The sequence below is a fragment of the Tyto alba genome, unplaced genomic scaffold (genome assembly GCF_018691265.1).
Source record: "Tyto alba isolate M040663 unplaced genomic scaffold, T.alba_DEE_v4.0 Super-Scaffold_1, whole genome shotgun sequence".
Taxonomy (NCBI): Eukaryota; Metazoa; Chordata; class Aves; order Strigiformes; family Tytonidae; genus Tyto; species Tyto alba.
The window spans coordinates 17,248,449-17,268,097 of NW_024881261.1; the positions used below are offsets into that span (position 1 = coordinate 17,248,449).

A 19,649-nucleotide genomic window follows, 5' to 3' on the forward strand; every position below is an offset into this window, starting at 1 on the left:
CTTTTGCTTTCCATCCATCACACCTGCAGATTTAGCTCTCATATTATTTCTTACTTATGAGATCCAGTAATTTAGAATGGTAATTTGATATGGTTCATTTTACAAATATATTAATAGTTTTTCATTATGATTTTCATGAAGAATTGTGTCAGTAGCACTAGAAGGTCCAAAAGGAACCCATGGATCTTTGCTGTTAATATAGCTGTCAAGCTGCTTTTGAATTGATATAGGTAGTGTAGAATACTTGCAACTAAGTGTGAAGATCACTGGGTCAGAGGAGGTGTATCAACTGGGAATTATATTTGAATATAGGAGCGAGTCAGTCAATATTTTGGATGTATTCTCATGGCTTTTGTTTCTTTGAGTGGCGGTTCTGCATCCATGTATATGCCATTTAGAGACCTTTATGGTAATTTGATGTTTTGTACTTAAGATCCTAGCAAAATACACGCATGAAGTTCATGTTATCAGAAGAAACAGGTATTGCTTATCCCTGGAAGATGTAACGTCCTGTGGATTTTTTCAGACTTTTTTTTTTTTTTTAATTAGGATATGTCTGCTTGTACAAAAAGGTTAATTGCTGTCTCGCAAAGTGTATGCAGATGAGGAAAGAGCAGTCTGATATTACTGTAAATTCATGAACTATATCTACATTAAAAGTTCATAATCTTATTTTGCTGATCTTGAAAGGGAACAGCTAGAAGCAACAGGACGTATTGAAATGAAGTCTCAGTTTCACACATGCCTAACAATGTTAAATCATTTTGCTTTCTCCATAGGATTTTAAGACAGTGCTGTCTTTCCCCCAGTACCCAGGGGAGTTTCTGCACCCTGTGGTATATGCATGTACTGCAGTTATGTTGTTGTGCCTGTTTGCTTCCATTATCACCTACATTGTCCATCACAGGTAGGAATTCAATTTTAAGCACTTGTGTTAAATGGTCAGCATTATCCTGAGGTACTTTAATTTTTCTAACCCTCACTGAAAAGGTAAATTAAAACGATCAGAGTAACTGTTGGATAGTCATATCAGCAATGTGGTTTACACCCAAGAAATAAAAAAAAAAAAAGGTTACGTCAACATTTCTCAAGCTGTATCTTTCCTGAGATGTATATCTAAATGGTCTACACACTGTTCCTAACTTGACAATTCAGTATAAAACCATGAGCACTACCAAATTGCTTTCTGGCAAATTCCTATCAAGCAGCACTCTGGACAGCTACACTGGCAGTAGCGCATTCTAAGTCCGAGTTTGGTTGAGACTGGTAACTATCATTGGATAAAATAAACTTTCTTTGACTTCTAAATCTTCTTAGGTTTAGAAAAATTGTGTTTTCCTTTATATGAAAGATTTATATAAATGCCATTTTAACTACATACTTGTGTTAAAGACCATTAGCAATTTAAAAGAGTAGGAGTGTATTGTACTGTAGAAGCTGCTAAATATTAATTAAGTGAACTTAATGCAATGACTTCTGATCTTCAGCTTCCATCTAATCTTTTAGAGATGTCTTGTTAAAGTTCTGCATATCTGAAGCTATGCAATAAGCCTTTTGCTTTTATTACACTACTTTAAATGCTTGAATTGATGGAGGAGACTTTTAAGTCAGTAGACTCTTTACAATTTTTACCATTGATCTTACTTTTTTGACATTGATTTCAATTCTGTATAAATCAGACTTTTTCCTATAGATTGGTTGCTAAATAGGTATTCAAGAATCAGATAATTTAATTCTATCATATTAAGGATTTTTTCCAAATCATAATTTTCATAATAAATATGTTGTTTTCTAATTTTAAAATGTGATTTTTCAACAGCACAATCAGAATAAGTAGAAAAGGATGGCACATGCTTCTCAACTTTTGTTTTCATACTGCTCTTACGTTTGCTGTTTTTGCTGGTGGAATCAATCGCATTAAATATCCAATTATATGTCAAGCTGTAAGTATCTGCCTTAGTAATTCTTACTAATAGAATGAAAACCTGAAACTGTATCTTTTAACAGAATATTGATAGTTCTCTTTCTTTTCATATATTGTTCCTGGATCTTAAGTTCTTTAGAATAAGTAATCATTATAAGCATGCCTTTTAAAGGCCAGCACTGCGACTGTTAAGTTTTTTGCTGTCACCTGAGTTTCTGTGAGAGGCTGATGAATGCATTAACTTCTCTGCAGCTCCTATTTCCTTATTTAATAAAAATCCCTGAAAATCATAATATTTTTCTGTTCTACGGGATAGTTGAAAACTATGATTCCCAAATATTTCTGTCCTTTCTGATCTTTGGATTGAATGTGTAGAACTAAATTTAATGCTGCATTTTTGTAATACATATGCCACTTGCCTAAGGGTGGCCCTGGCTTCACTGGGTGATCCCTAAAGAATGCTTGGGCAGCCTAATGTTTATAGTATGATTATGTCTTTTAATTACAACTCAAGGTAAGGAGACAAAGCAGACTAGTACACTTATGGACCCCTGTTTTCACTGCTGGACTATTTCACATCTCTTGCTTCATCCTCTCTGAGGATATAGTACCATGAGATCTGCAGAGAGGCCATGGCTTCAGCTGCTCTGAATATAGAAGCTGACTATGTACGGTGCATAAAGAGAATCATTTCAGTTATCTTCTGTAATGCCTAATGGGGGCTTGTTGCAATTTGTTTGTCTTAAATATTTCTTCCTCTCAGATTTTTAGAAGTGCTCCAGATCTCATGAATGTTGTTGGTATTTACCTGTAGTAAAGCACTTTATTAAGCCAACATTCTCCCAGATATTTTGCCTGTCGCAAATCTGGTTCTTCTAATTGGCTTGAATGGGTGTAAACAGCAAGAGTTAACAGCCAACATCAGAGTCACTGCAAAACTTGCATAACTAGTGTGAGTTATCACTCTAATTTTCAGAGAGGTGCTTTGGAAGCCTTTTAAGTATACTTGTGCATGACCATCAATAAACAGCACACGTAGATCTGTAAGCACCTGTAATGTTCTACATGCGAAGTCTACTTATGTATATTGTATGGTATTCATTTAAATGACATAGTTGTCCACTAGATTATTCTGAGATAAGTATCTCACAATATCTAGTGTATTGTGTCATAATTAATCTGTGAGTTCTAGCAAATTGAAATATCACTTACCATTGTCTCTATCTGCAGTTTGCAAGTGAGGGTAGCAAATTAGTTTGTAGGGCAGCATCGGTCGTGTAATTACACGATCACAAATGACCATCTGTTGTTGCAATCATTGTCTGGTTATTTACTTTGCAGATTGCATGGTAACAATTCAGTATTAACAGTGATAATGAAAAATTGATTGAGATAAATGAGTTATTAATAATCTGTTACAAGTATTGCATAAACTACATGGGTATCTTCATAAAATGCATTATCAGTGACAGCTGTCTCTTACTATGGTATAGGGCCAGATCCTGAGATGCTGAGAAACATGCACACTTGGAGAAACTGAATGGATCCATTCACATATACCTTCTAACCAGTTTCATAAAGTTATTTATTTACCTGACACCATGCTGTATCAACAGAGAGTATCATCAACAGTTAAAATATATGAAAGATACAGAACACACAAAACACACACAATCCTCTGGTTCCTGGTAGGAATTGTCTGATGTAATTTGGTAGGGCTAGTGGATGCTGGTAACAGAAGCTGAACAAATGTTCACTCACAGAAAACTGTACTCCACTTTCAAACTTCTGTGAGTTCCAGTGCCTGTCTCCTGTGATAACCTTGAGAGGATTACTCTGAATTCAGGTTGCCAAAGCTAGGATTAAAGAGGTCAGACCTACTAATGGTTCCCCGAGAAGCTCACATATTTGAACATTTCCCAAGGCTTCTGTAAGCAGTGGTGGGGTGGACAGCACTCCTTTTCTCCTGTGTATGGAATATAGCAATTCTTTAAATCACTTAGCCTAATGAAAGGTATATTTATGTAGCTGTTTTGGGCTTGTGTGTCCCTCAAGTCTAAGTTTTGTCTCTTTCTCTTTTTTTTTTCTTTTTTTTTTTCAGTTCTGGAAAAAAACTGATAATAAGGTTTAAAAATATATTTGTGAAGATATTACTGCTTCAAGCAGCACTAAAATATTAGTTATACTCCATGTGTAGCACCATGGAGTTATACTCCATGTGTTGCTATAGCACAGGTATCTTTCCATCTGCTACAATTCAAAACACAGCTTCACCCTGCAGCAATGTAATTTGCACTTTTTGTTTCCTGAGTGCATAGGGGAAGATTTCAAGTGCAAGCATTTTCTGTCCTGATCACTGAAATGTGGTGTCAAAGCTAATCAACCTCCACCTTTCTTACTGAAATTGTCCCCCAAACTTTCACACAAATTTCACTGCAACATCTGTACCCAAGAGAAATAATAGACTGAGTTAATTTTTATCCTTCATAATTAATAAAAAAGGGTGATTCTAAATAACTTCATTTGGATCACCTTCTCCCTCTAAATGAGTTGTCCCAGGATAATTTTAAGCAGGGGGAATTAATGCTATGGAAATGATCCCACTTTCTGTGGTAGAGAGCTGGAAGAACCTTTTTATCCCCTTGAAGGCAAAGTAATTACACAAAAAAAAAAAAAAAAATCTGTTTTCAGAGGTGGTAAGATAGTTTTGTTGTTTTTTTTTTTTTTGATCTGGAATCTAAAAATCTAAAACTCCCTTTTAAACCTGCATACCTATTTCACAGAATATTTTGTACAGACAGTCTCATTTGCGTATGTGCTATGCAGTCTTTATGATTTATAAAGAAAACTCATGTTAGAGTGCTGGTCTGGAAGAGTTGATTGCTTCTTCACAGATTTCCTGTGTGAATGGGGTTATATGTACAGGCTGTTTAGATCACCCACAAATCTGATTCTGGGTGTCACTGAATGCTGGCTGCTGATGTAGAATCCAGAGTCTTGAGTTTATGGCAAAATCTTTCATATAAAGCAAAGGTTGTGTTAGGAACAGAAGAATGGGATTATTCAGGGCTAGTACACTAGCCAGAAAGGTGCTTGAGCCAGCCAGTGGGTGAAGTAGTCAGCCACTTCCATCTCACAGAGTTAGTCTCAGATTACTTTACTTTAAAGGATGGAAGAAGTCTTATTCCTTTCATGTAAGGAATGAGACAGGAGAAACAACTGTAGCTGGATCACCCTCCATGTGTGGGAGGCATTGATTCTGTACCCTCAATCTGAAAGATTTCAGCATCATGGCTTCTACTTTCCAGGAGAGCATGATAGCCATGAGGCTATGGATGCTAGGGGCTGAAATCATCAGTTCAACATGTTGAAGCATGAAGAAGTCTTAGGGGCACAAGATTCAGGGGACAGAAAAGCTAGGGGGTAAGACAGAATCATAACTTTTTATCCTAGTGGCCAGTCACCAAGTGGCATGATCATTCTGATCACAACTCCAATAACCTCCCATATAGTTTATCAAATAAAAGCTTCTGTGTAAAATTTGGCAAGGTTCAGATCTTCCTCCTCCCTGATGAGTGTCATATGTGACACTGCTTGAGAATTCCTTTCTACAGAACGGTAAATCTTCCGTAAGAAAAGTGATGCCTGTTCCATACTTACCAGTAGCCTAGAAGTTACAATAATACCCTTGGAAGTCCAAATTTGGATTTGAATCCTGTTAAACTAAGGGCATCCTAGAGCTATGAGCCACATCTCAGGTAGGAGCTATAGATACAAAAGTATTATTGAAAGAGGAGGGAAAAAACAGTTCTTTCTGGTCTAGATATATTTTTTTGAAAGAAGGGGTGTAAAATTAATGTACTGTGATCAAGTTTTCCAGTTAGTGTGCCTTAAGTGAAGAATGCTTTTTAAGAGCTCTTGAGTGGTCTTTGATGAGAAAGGTGCTGCACTGTTCAGCTCTGCTGAGACAGGAACAGAGCTAGTCATTGGTGGCTAGAAACTTTACAAGCAGCAACCTATGACAGCTAAAGACTTTGAAGGCTATGGAGTTCGGTGTGCATGCTGAATATTGTCCTTCCTGGTCTCATGTACCTGTTTTGTGGATCTCAACTTTTTGCTCTAAATTTTCTACCTGTGAAGGGAACACAGGATTGTTCTAAGGCTAAATATTTTAAGATCAAGAAATGTTCACATCCAGTGGTGTTACAGACTGCAGAGAAATTCCTGAATCAGTTCATCTTATTGAAAAGAATCACTTTCAATGCAGGATTAATAGTTTAATAAGAATGTCAGTGCATATCCATATCCTCCATTAAACAGAACTGGCTGAAGAAGGACAATCTTATCTGAAATATGATTACAACTGAAAAAAATATATTATAAACAAGGGGATGACAAAGAAATTTGTGTGCAAGTTAAAACTGATCAAGAGATTTTTGTGCCAAAATGCTTTGCATAAATGTGTATTCTGGTCATTACCATGGTAACTACATGGTGTGGAACTTAAGTTACCTCTAAGGTACTGAAATATTTTGAAGGAGCACATACAGACAGCATCTTCTTATTGTAGAAAAGCATAATCGTCTATTCGGTAGGCTGGTGCTTATTCCCAAAAAGGTGTGTTCTAAGAACATAGGGAAAAATGAGCCCAAGGAAACAAGAAAATTTTCACCATATAACTGTGATTATTAAATAGCTTTAGGTACAATGCTGTCTTCAGTGCATATGTCCCGACAGATCTTTTCGTACCATTTGCCTGTCAGTTGAAAACCTTCTTACAAATAAGGGTCATCACTTTAATATATTCAGTCATAAACCTTTGTTCTGTGTGGAAAACTTGACCCTTCCCACACTATTTTAGACAAAATACAAAAGTTATAGTGAAAATAGTTTTAAGTGAACACTTGGGTATTTAATTTATATCTGTTTATTTGTCTCTTAAGCTTTTCAGAGGCACAAATCCAATTAACTAGATATATGCAGAGAAATTTGTACCCTCGACCTTTAGTACATAAACCTAAGGTTTACATTTGCTAAGAGACTTAAGTGAGTTCTTGAACAAAACTATCTTTGTCGTGTTGCCCTTCCTGTTGAGCTTTGTCTTCCCCTCCCATGTCATGAGCTGGTATCTTATGTATTTCTAGCATAGGCCTCGGATGTCTTCCTAGCTTAAGAGAGCTATAAAGTTGTGGTCCCACTGAAGGGGACAAAAGAGCATGCAACCACAGACCCTAAGTACAACAGTGAGGAAGATGCTTCTCTGTGGTATGACTGATGTCAGTGTGAAGATGCAGGGAAGGAAGAGAAAGAGAGCAGAGCCTACCACTTTCAAACACTGAGTTTTCAAGCATTTCTTCACTAATTATTATTAGTGGATGAACAAGAGAAAAAGATATAGTCCAGAAAACATATTTTGTGATGAGAAGTGAGAAACAAATTCATCACCACACAGAGAATAGGGTACCTTTTCCTTTGGAATTTAGTATAACAGCTCAGCACACCTTTCAAAATTCCACATTTTTGTTGTGTCATATGTGTTTTATCTCCAGATTGTCACCACTGTCCTTCAAATCTGTCAGTCACGAGGAGGTCCTGTATCATCAGGATATATCCTCTTTTTCTTTAAACAAGAAATGCAGATGTGGTTGGGTTTGGGTTTTTCTGAGAGAGAAAGAGGCATATTATTAAAGAGATAGTACAGAAGATGATATCATTTCAGTCTCTTGTCCATATTTGGTTTATCAGAAGGAAGTAAATTGCTGAAATATGAGCACACTGAAGAAAAGTAATGTGACTAGGGTGTGGCATAGCAATGATGTTTTCAGTTCAGTTTCCTCCTTGAAAATTCAATAAAATTGTTTTATTGTACTGATTTTAGGAATCTCATTCACTTCAGTGGATGACCATTTCTGTAAATATGGACATATGTTGTCAAAATTTAACATGCAGGTACCTTCTCACATGGAATTCATCCCTCATGTTCATATTCTTATCAACTCTTTGTGTAGAATAATTACAGAATATATATTAGCAGTGCTAATGACAAAGTAAATGACAAAGAGGTGATGAACCAATTCACTAGAGTTTTTCCAGTTCTTTCTCCCGGTTCTCACCTCCTTTCTCTCCCCTTTTCTCCTCCCCCTCTTCTCCCTCCTGCCTTACTCCTTCACTTTCCCCCCAGCTCATAGTCATATTCACTGCGTCTCTACAGAATATGCAAGCTGCATATGAACTAAGTCCAGACAGCCCTAGCCACTGAACGGGCAATATCTGCTAGCTGATGGTACACAGTTGTCTTATTCTCTTATTTCTGCTTCTTTTACCTCAAGCAACAAAAGCTATGAAGCCTTTATAGTCTCTTGTCTAATGTGTGAGACAAGTCCCAGAGAAAATTACAAAGGGATTTCTGTTGATGTTATTTGCTGCTATCTTTAAGTTTTGTGCTCTATTACTAAATAAAAACAAAATTAATGAAATTTTTTTCTTTATCCATCAGTTATTTTAAGTTGAGCAAAAATGAACACTGGTTCAAATAAATCATTATAATAGATTTGTGTTAGCTTTATTCAGCAATTCTCTGTATTCCTTAAACCTTTATGTGCTTTCCAATTATAGCAATATCTTACTTGTCACTGCACAATGTCAGGTTATTGCTTCAAAGGTAACGTCATGTTGTATAATCAGATGGAGACTTAGTTGATGTAATAAAGCATTGGAGATTCCAATTACTGTTTCCATAGTAACGAATAACAATCACTAACGTAACAAAGATTTTAGTATTTTAGAGGTGTTTGTACTTTATTTTACTTCCAGTGATAAACACACCAGTTTCTTGGAAACAAACTGATAATAACATAAATAAGAGTTTGTATTTCCTTTTGAAGGAGGATGCCAAGCTTTTAATTTCATTTTAAAAATCGTATGGCCAAGTTTATAAATTACTTAAAATATGTCTGAAAATAATCTGGTTTTAGGCAAATAACAATGATCCCATTACAAGAAGTCAACCTTAGTTATATGCAGCTGAGAGAGAACTACAGCAAGATATTCCTGAAAAATGAAAGGAAATAGTAGCATAATAGCAAGCAAAAATGCTGACCTCTCATAAATCTTTAAATTGTATTGTCATGATAAGCTAACAAAGCTTGCAACACAAAGTAAGCTTCACATCACTTTAAATTCAGGTGTAAAAAGTTGTCATTAATCAGGTTCTTGGAAACCAGTCTTGGTTTCATAATATAGCGTCTGATATCACAGGTATTATCTATAATAGATTAAATAACAGAGTCACCCTGCTTTTTAAAGTGTTTTCCCTCATTAGAAATAACCAGAATAAAAAAAAAAAAAATGATGCACTGACAAATTCAGTTAAAATAATGTTTGTTTGTTTGTACACTTATGCAGTAAGATTTTTTAAAAATTCTTGTTTTACTTATCCACTTACTGACCTGTTTAATTGTCCACCCTTTTTTTAGGTTGGCATAGTACTACATTATTCTACACTCTCTACTATGCTATGGATTGGAGTAACTGCCAGGAATATTTATAAGCAAGTCACAAAAAAACCTCAGCCATGCCAGAACAGTGACCAACCTTCTTATCCAAAGCAACCACTACTGAGGTATGGAATATTAGCTATACTTTTTTTTTTTTTTTTAATGTATTCCTAAAGCATATAAATTTTAAACAAACTTTCACTTTTATTTCTGTATTGTTACTTTTTACAGACTATATATAGGATCCATACAGAATTGAGTCACTTAGGTGTATATAAAAATCTAAATACTTATTGTATACAAATATTTATCTCTACTCAGGAGATGGAAATATGTGGAACTGGTATTATCTAGGTTCCTTTATCCTTTAGATACCTTTACCTGAACAGGAGCAATTCAAATGTTTCTGTTGGTTTCTCATGGAGGAAAAAAAAAACAACTTGCTTCTGGGTTAAGGCATTTAATCATCAGAAACTATGCTGTAATGATTCTCCCTTTACACTTATCTATTCTACTATAAATATTGCCCACACTTGTATTGATTTCCTAGTAACCTGATAGCAACCCTCCTCGTTCCACATCAGAGATCTAATGGTATTACAGGTGCGACTGAAAGTCTGGACTCCCTATCAGCTTTCTAGATGGAGCAGACTAACATGTCTCTTACAGAATGGCAGGTGTAACGCAGTAAGAATTTTAACCAGAGGCCTTTGAGATGATGAAACTTAAAGTCAAAATAGTCAATCTTCATAGGAAAAAAAAAAAAAATTACCACAAACCAGGATTTCTGATCAAAGGCATGAGAAGATGGATTCATCTTTTTTGACTTTAGCTATCAAAATGTTAGGTATTACACAGTTATCTAGTGTCCCTGTATAGATTTTGGAGGGAGACTGAGACAGAGAGGAACTACTAGAAAACAATTTCTCCCATCTGTCTTGGATGTTTGTGTGAGGACAGGATTGAATTGTCTTATGCAGGTGCCTCTCTTTCCCCACAGACCATGGAAAAACCTGAAAGATCAATTTAGACTAAAGATCTTGGGTTTATAGTTGGGGACAGGAAATGTGAATTCTACTTTTTATGGCTTTGCTGTGAAAAAATCTAGATCAGAGCATTCTTTTAAACAGACTTAGCTTATTTTTATTTTGAACACAAAATCTTATTAAGTAGCATTTATAGACGACTGTGTGAGGTTGTCACAACTTGTTAAAAGTCTATAGGAAGATGAATTGTGTTTTGATGTCTGATTCTGCTGGGTGAGATCTTTATTAACATGATTAGTTTTCTGCTTTTTAAAACATTTTCTTTCTAGAGATTAAATTGATTAAAATTCACATAAAATTTGTATAGTGAAGAAGAGCCATACTGAACATTAGCTTTGTTAGGTGTAAGCAAGAGGCTAGACTTTCACTGAGAGTGACTGGCTTCGCTAATCTGTGATTTACTATACCATTCTTCACAGATGAGAATTTAACTCTTTTAGTTACTAGCTCATGGCAAAATGAATAATTGCCAATTTTCAAATGCTTCAGTGTGGCTAGTAAGGTAGAAAATTGTTACAGGTTACGTAGACCCGGCATAGTGTATGTTCTTCAAATTCAAATTTTGTTTGAGTTGGAAAACAATAGACAATCAGGTTATAGAAAAGTTTAGTCTAATTAGAATTTTTGTTGTACCTGTCATGTTGAGGTTCTTGGATAGTGAAAATAAACAGTAGACATTTTAAGTTTAGTAACAGAAATGACAAACCTCCTTCTAGCTGTAAGAGAACATGAGTGTAATTGTTTAATAGCTAAGTAAAATGTTTATTTTTCTCACTCAGGGTACCATATGTCCTAGAGACACAGGCACTGAAATGTCTAATAAGATTTCACAATGGTTAGTACTAGATTCAAAGTAGCAGGGATTAATTTCATTTAATATAGAAAATGGGCATATTATATGGAAAATTAAAAATTGATTTAAGTGAGAAAATGCCAAATTCACAATTAGTAATTGTTGCTCTTTTAGAACAATAACGATCATTTTTATGGGCATTTCAACTTTCCTGGTTTTAATAAAATTAAAATCAGAATTATTCTGTACCATAATATTTCCATAAAATCCATTTAAGATGCTTATATTTCAGTGTAGTCATTTCACTAGATAGTGTTCTTGTATCTATAAGCTGATGCCAAGCTTTATACATACTCTGTGCCAGGTACATAAACATTAACATCACAGTTTGTCTGGGTCTGGGTTTGGGCAAGGGAGTATTAATTTTTGTCTCCATTTGACCCTAGTAGATAGCTAAATGATATGAAGTTTGTTCAAATGGAGACTAAGTTAATATTTTTTATATGTCAGGAACATCAGTTCTAGGAAACGTATAATACGATCTGCAAGACTTTTAAACAAGAAGTAGTTTGTCAGTAATCCCTGTCTATAGACCTAGTTTCACTTGTGTTCAAGTTTTGTTGAGCACAAATACATGAATATGTTTGGCAAGAACTATACACTTTCCTATTCCTTTTGGTCTTTTCTGGTAATTGATGTATATGCGTGTTTTTGTATTCCTTGTATATATACTTGCTTTATGAGACATAAGGATATCTTTTGGGAGTCAGTAAGTGGGTATACTGCCAAAAATCAATACATAAATCTATGACATGAAATTTACCAAGAAATTATAAAAATTGTCTCATCACATTTTTTTCAAGGAGCTCAATCCAGTGTAAAAAGGAGGAGAAATAGTGAAAATAAATATGAAAATATCTAAAGGGAGACCTTAACTGTTAGTAGAAAAGGATGTTTTCATGTAACAGTTGCTTCAGTTTCTCTGCCTGCTATTTACATATTCATTTGCAGAAGTAAGACAAATGAGGTACACTTGACCTTTTCTTCCTAGTTTTCCTTGATATGTGGCAAGATGTATCCTGTTATGTAAAACTGTGGCTCTCTATTAGTTTCCTCTGTTCTAGATAGAGTGATCAAACTTGAAATCTTTTTGCAGGGTAATTTTACTGAAACTTGTTCTTCATGGCAATATGAATTTGAATATTGCCTCTTTTTATATGTTAATCATATATGATGCATTATAAGTAGTATACATTAAACACTATTTTTTATTTTATATATTATAAATGAGATATATGTATATTATCTGTTAATTATAGAGTTAAAGCTCTTGGGGCCTATCACTTTGATGACTGGAACCAACTGTAAGAATTCTGGTATTTTTCACTAAATGTTCTTGGATGCTAATGAGGTGGATCAAATTAATGCATCATTGAATTTTGTGTCTTGAAATGCTGAACCCTTGCACTTCAACAAATAATGAAATTACTTCTTGTAAAATACACTCTCTGGTATTCTTAATAGAAATAAATAATTCTATCTGTTCATCCTCTGTGAACATTTGTTAAACCTGGCAGAGTGTGTCTTCTGACTCATCTGAAGTCAGATTTTGCCAGCAATTACAAAGGGGCATGGAAGATTCAGCTATTACTTGCAATGTACAAAACTTCTCATCAGCACAAGCTGAGGCTCAGGTAGTATTGGTTTTTATACCTGATACATGCATGCATTTTTCATGTGATCCTCTGTACACATACAGGTTAGACCGCAGTACAGATCAAGCAGAAAATATTTCTGAAAGGTATTCTGTTAAAATCATTCCTTTTCAGAAAGAAAAAAATTAGACTTCTATAATTTTTAATAAGACAACTACTGAGCATAATTACACTATAAACATTTAAAATAAAAAATTAATAAGCTGCCAGCTGGGCCAGATAAAGAGACAGATAATTACGTTACCTTTTATCTCACAGTTAGGTACAAATATGTTTCCTGATGTCCTCCATCCTCTTCTATTCAATGAACATCTTGCAAGGTAATTAATATGGCAAACTTCAGATTACAGACAGTCCAATATCCTATATCTGTCATGAAAAAACATCAATGTGCATAAATAAGGTTTCAGAATCAACTGCAGAGTGAATAACAGGTGATGTCACTGTCTCTGCTGAACTTTTTTTTTATTATGTGATGTATCTTGAAAAGCTTTTTAAAAGATTCTTACTGAAGTTGTGGGGCTTCTAGGAAAAGAACCTCTTGCAGCACCTTAGAAAAATTGTGTATCTAGCTGTAGTAGAAATTTAGGAATGGATTGGATATTCTTCTCTTTGTATTCAAAGTACTAAGCTTTGTACTACGGCTATTAAAAATTAACATAGAGAATTTTGAGAAGATCGTAACTCAGGCAAATTAAATCAAGTTTTCAGCAGCACACTCATAGCACCTACAATCAGTACCACTGACTTTGATTCCATTCTCTTATTGTTTTCAATTTTAAATAATTTTAAAAGTCAAGAATCATTTTTGTAATAGGAAAGCTGTTTGCATATTTCATATATTTATAGAAATTGTCCTTTAACTTGCACACAGACCAGACATAGGAATAGTAGTTGAGAACTGAAGTGGTTCAGCTGAACTGTAGTATCTCCTAATGGATGCGTACATGCCTATGTGTGTGTGTGTGTGCATGTCTTCTGTTCTGTAGGAGCTTGTATATGGACAAGTTTCTGTACATCATCCATGTACTTCCAGACTACTGAGTGATGTCTTGGAAGTAGCAACAAGGGTCTTCCTTGTGGGCTATGTTTGTGGTGTAGTGATGACTATCAACCTACACCCTGATCACATGGATGCACAAGAGGCAGTAGTGCTCCACCTGCATCCTCCCCCTCTCCTGTGAATGTGGCAGCAGCTCTTTAAAGTCATTCCCTGGCTCATTATTTCTCTCAGCTACTTAAACATTAATCAGTAGTATCCAGCTAAACAGTAGCTAAGTATCTTTGTGACACTGAATTACATTAAATTCTTTCACTACAAAAAGCAGAATTCATGCTAAATTTTCAAATTCAGGAAAACCCTCTCCTTCAGTTTGTGTCAACCAGTCCTGTGATGAGCCTCTTGCCTTGCAGTGAGGAGATTTTAGACTTGCATGATATCACAGGGGTCATGGCCTCTGCTTAGTGCTTTGCTCACAATGTTAACTGTGCTTGTTTTAGGATGAACATTTAGATGCTTGATCTGAATTCTGAGAAGCTGAAAACTAACTAATGGGCATTAATGGATCTACTACTATGTACTGCTGCACTTGCCTAACAGCAGGTCCCAAGAGAGCCTAGCTGGAAGCATTGTGACTTCCATCACAAACTGATGATGTGGCAATTTTTACTGAATAAATTACCAATAAATCAGGCTATTTCCTGAATTTGAGTTGCGCACAACAGTCATGATGTCATAGAAAATTGGCACATGATGTTTTTGCACCATAATGGAGGTACTAAAAACACTCAAGTTATAAAGACTAAAGACTTCTTATATTTAACATTTTAAAGAACAGTTTCATCCTTTACCAGAGAAAAACCCTAGAATAAAAAGAACTAATTGTTTCTAATATTCCTGAGGTTGAATGGGTCTTCAGAAAATGATCTTAGTTACTCTGAAGAATTTCCCCTATTGGTTATAAAAGTTGGTTGTAATTTATTGCAGCATAATAGCAGTTTAATGGGGATTCAGAATTTGATCATGATAACAAATTCACTATTAAACTTCAAGTTTGCCAAATATGTCTTGTCATTTTCTTAGCCATGTTCTTTTCTGGATCTTGAGTGTGAATCATATGAAGCAACTTAATTTACTTTCTGACAGACACAGGCATTACTTGTCCCCTTGACACCAGCAGCTCTGAAATGCAGTTAAGTTGTAGGGCATTTTTCATTAGCAGTGGCTCTCATGAATTCATGTCCTCCAGTATCAATGATTGAGAGAGAGGGAGAGAGAAAGAGGTCAGATGAAAAGCATCAATTACAGTCCATTGTTTTCTTCTTTATGGTGTGCCCTTAAATATTAATTCCTCTAATCCTCATCCATGGAAGCCCATTTCTCCTTCCCACTGTGAACATACCAAACCTCTTCTATAAAGTTTAAATTTAGTCCTGATTATCCCAAAGGATTATCTGCCTTTTCCTTAACACTCTATAGTTTGTATATGTTGAAATAAATGGAAAATGCCACAGGGCAGAATTCTTGGAAGCCCTCAGGAGATCTCTGTAGTTCATTCTTTACTATTAGAATAGATGCGGTTCTGTCATTGGAAAGTAAGTGAAAGTGATGTCTCCCTGTGAGTAAAGGATTGGTTGGATGAACTATGGTACAGTAAGCCAACAGTCTCACAGAAAATCTGCTATTCCATGCTCAAGGAAGTTGGCTATAACTTAAATACTTGATTGCATCCTTTGCTTAGAGGACAGAATATTTTGATGTGGGCAGGGTCAATCATCAGGAAGTTGAACTAATGTCTGATATTATCATCAGTGCTTCTTATTTTATTTATTGGAAGTTAAGACTAGAAAAATGTCTTTTCCAATGTATATTTTTAGAAAAGTTTCAAACTGTGCTGTAATTAGTTTGATTCATTATTGAACAATGGAAGTTTTTGCAATCCTCACGTATTCACAAGGCCACTTATAGCCTCAATACCATAAGTTCCTAAAAAGAACATAGCGTGTAACAGCTGTTTTCATACATATCTGCAAATCACTATTCCCATCTTTCTTGTTTCAATATTTATCATATTTCCCAGGAAGGAGAAAGGCCATATTGCTTAAACACCATTTTAAAAATTTTTGCATTTGATAAAAATTGAACATAAGAGAAGCCATGTTTTCCTTCCTGATATTGTTTTAGGTTTTTTCAACAAACTAAAGCTTATATTCAACATCAAAATAAGATAGTATATTATTATATTGGATATTTAAATAATCTAAGGATAAGAGCCATTTAAAAGTTTTAGTTTGGTTTTATCATAGAGCTTATCTTTGAAAAATGCTGTATTCTGAAGGATCTTATCAATCAGACTGAACTGTGTCTTATCATCCCACTAATTTAGGCAAGTTCTCAAAAAACCTGAAACAAACAAACAAACAGAATTGTAATGCTGGGACCTTAGCCAGAATGACCAGAAATCTTCTGCAACCTGAGGTATAACAGCTAGAGAAAGCAAAAAAGAGAAGCCTAAGAACAAAACAGGCTTCTCTTTTTTGCTTTCTCCATTCATCATGAATGAGTTGGAACCTAAAGGCGCTTGGAAGTTGATCTGATACTTTAGGGACATATTGATATCACAAGCTAATTAATATGATCACTCTTGAAAAGCTGATATATGGTCAGATGGAGTCATGGATTATAGCCAGAGCCATTTTATTGCTAGCAATGTAACTGGAAGATCTGCATTGGAAAAGGGTATGAAGTAGTGACAAGGGAAACATTTTCATTAATTCTTATTCAATTTCAGCCTGAAGCTAAATACATTACAATCATATGGTGGGAAAATTATCTTAGGTCAAAGATAATGTTTAATTCAGCTTTGAATTAATTGTTCCACACAAGAACACTTTCAGTAAAACCAAAATATCAAAATATTAAGGAGATCCACAGTAGCAATATACTGTCAGTGGCACCCTGAAAAAGCTGTTGCACTTTGCATATGCCATGTAAATATTAATTGCAGATGGCATTGGATTGCCAGAGTACAGTGTCATAGTGTAGAGGCATTTTCCTGCCTACTCCGAATCAAACAGAAGTGATTAGAACTTTTTTTTTTCACCTTCAATGTGAGTGACTGAATTATTACGTTATTAAGAGCAAGATGGTAACAGAGACACCTGCTTTACTTTTAGTTTCAATTGATCTGGCTTGTGAATCAAGACTCAAACTGGAAGAATTTCAAAAGTTTGTTCTCATTTTCTAGCTGACAAAATTATTCTTCAAATCTGACCTGAATGCACTATCAAATGCTTTCAGTGAATGATGCCTGGGACAGGGGTTCATCTTTGGTTTGGAAGAACACGTTACAATCAAAGTAGAAAAAAGACTTTGTTACTGCCATAACTTCATTAGCTAAGGTACAGGTCAGATACATACAATATTGACACTTTCCAGAGTAGAAATCCAATAATACCAAATCTTTAAGAGACGTTGAGGTAGAAGGTGAAGTTTTATCCTCTGTTCAAAGAACAATGTTGGAGCTACTTGGTATAGATGAAAATAAATAGATTATGGTTATTGCAAAAGAAACTTATGTCATTTTATTACTTGTAAACAGCCTATTAAACAGCATAGCAAGTCACATATCAAGACCCATTCAACTGAAACTCTTCTCAGTTCTGAAGCTATTGACAAACATAGCCAAAAAAACCCCACCAAAATTACATCAGAGTGATACCTGGTCATTTAATGAAGGAATGATCGTCATGGAACTTAGAAATTTTAACTACCTGAGTTACGGCATTTGCAAGCTTGCAAAGTTGTGAGCTCTAGGGAGACTTATAATGATTCCTATGATATCTTCATGTTTGAAAGGCTGTAACTGCACATGCTGATCCACAGAACTGTATTAGGTTGAATTTTCAGTGTTTTTTATCATGAGTTCACATCTAGGTATTTGCTGGAAATTCAGAATTCTTGTCACACTGTTGCTTGCCTCAACACTTCCTAGAATTCGAGCTAGTCATATACATAATTGTAGAGGATAAGTTAGAGGGTAGGGTAAGTTTGATAAAATGCTCCATGCTTTGATACGCTGCTCCAGGCAAAACGTAAAACGGTGATTGGAAATTTTGCAAGTTCTAAAATCCTTGAAGATAATATATTCAAACTCCAATGGGGGCTTTGCAGAAAACTTTTTCAGATTTGAAAGAGCTAAATATTTTCTCAGATGATTCTCTGGTGTCATATAGATTAAACTTGATTATGCAAAAGAGCTGTAAAGGGAAATGCATAAGATAATTTCAAATGTGTTTATTGCCATAGTATGGACAAAGAACTAAGCATTCCCATCTCCATGGATTAATATTCACCACAGTTACAGAAAATGCTATCTGACTTTTAATTGTGGATGATTGTCCTCATTTATTATTAAGAAAATTTAAAAATTAAGTATTTTTTTAATTTAAATAAAGCCAGAGTCAAATTCATTACAAATTATTTCTTATGAAAATTGTTATGTGAGAAAGATGAAACTTACAGCTTGTTACAGCACACCTCTTTTTTAAGTGGGTGTCCCTATACATCGAGCTTAACTGTAATGAAAACAGCAATGTTGCAAGAAAACATAAGACATGAAGAACTGTGAATTATGTTGTGTAGACTGATAAACTGCAATGTCACAGAAACTAGAACACTGCAGGCAACAAACCAGTGTAATATAGAATTATTCAATGTTCTATAATAACTGCAATACAGTACAATCACTATGCATTTAAATTATAGCATGACATAGGTCTTATTAGGTATTGCATTTACCAATACATTGTCACTATTCCATAAAGTAATTTTGGCTTAAACATATTATTAGAATCCAAGAACAAATGCTAAGCAGTAAAAAGTACATGGGTTATATTAAAGTAAACTATCAATAAAATACAAATATATGTTTTTACGTACATATATATGTTTTTATCAGTGATAGTTTTAAATGCCTAATTTTAACATTTCAGAATATTTTTCCTTATTAATGAATGGAAAAATTCAAGGAAATACATATATATTTTTTGGACAAACAAGACTGGTGAAATCTACAGATATGCATGTTGTATTAAATATGCTGGAGCATATTTCACTGTAAATGTTGTAAATTCAGCTTAAGACCTGACTGATTCCATGCATACTTCCTGCCAAATATGTGTGATAATCTCTGTTTTATGCCTGTTTGGAAGGAGGGCTTAAAAGCCTTGGGAGGAAAAATTGCATTAGATTAAATCACTTGGGTTTGACTTAAGAGACCATGGGAAAATATACATATACTTCCATTGATCTCCTTGACCTTGTACATCCTAAATAGTTGAAGCCCAGTACTGGAAATGTGAATGATTCTTTTCTTTTCAACTTAGTCGTCATTAAAAACTCCAAATGAGAAGACATTAAAGGGAATATCCCACTTACAGTTTTAAAGTAAGAATGTTTAAAGTTAGCATCCTCCTGGAGTATGACTGAGTATTTTTAATTTGATTTTCAAAATGCTATGAAAGTAGAACAGTTTAGAACTCTGAGCAGGCTTTGGGCCAATTTTCATTGTCCTTCAACTGCTAAGGCTGTAAGCAGTGAAATAGTCTTCAGGAGCAAGCATAAGTTGTGGAGGGAAATGCAGATCATTGTTTAAAGCTACATCTTATTCACCA

The 19,649-nt window shown here is 34.8% G+C and overlaps 1 protein-coding gene across 3 annotated transcripts in view; it reads left to right on the forward strand.

The window, feature by feature from the left end:
* The window catches only part of LOC104364921 (adhesion G protein-coupled receptor A3), a 277,796-nt gene that overhangs the window by 234,798 nt on the left and 23,349 nt on the right, over window positions 1-19,649 (forward strand). For 2 of the 3 annotated variants that reach the window (XM_042791300.1, XM_032994882.2), the window contains exons 15-17: window positions 780-907; window positions 1,820-1,943; window positions 9,400-9,545. In XM_042791300.1, coding sequence (XP_042647234.1) covers window positions 780-907; window positions 1,820-1,943; window positions 9,400-9,545 — 398 coding nt within the window. The remainder of the gene's footprint in view (window positions 1-779; window positions 908-1,819; window positions 1,944-9,399; window positions 9,546-19,649) is intronic. The other variant, XM_042791301.1, reaches the window with a different exon arrangement.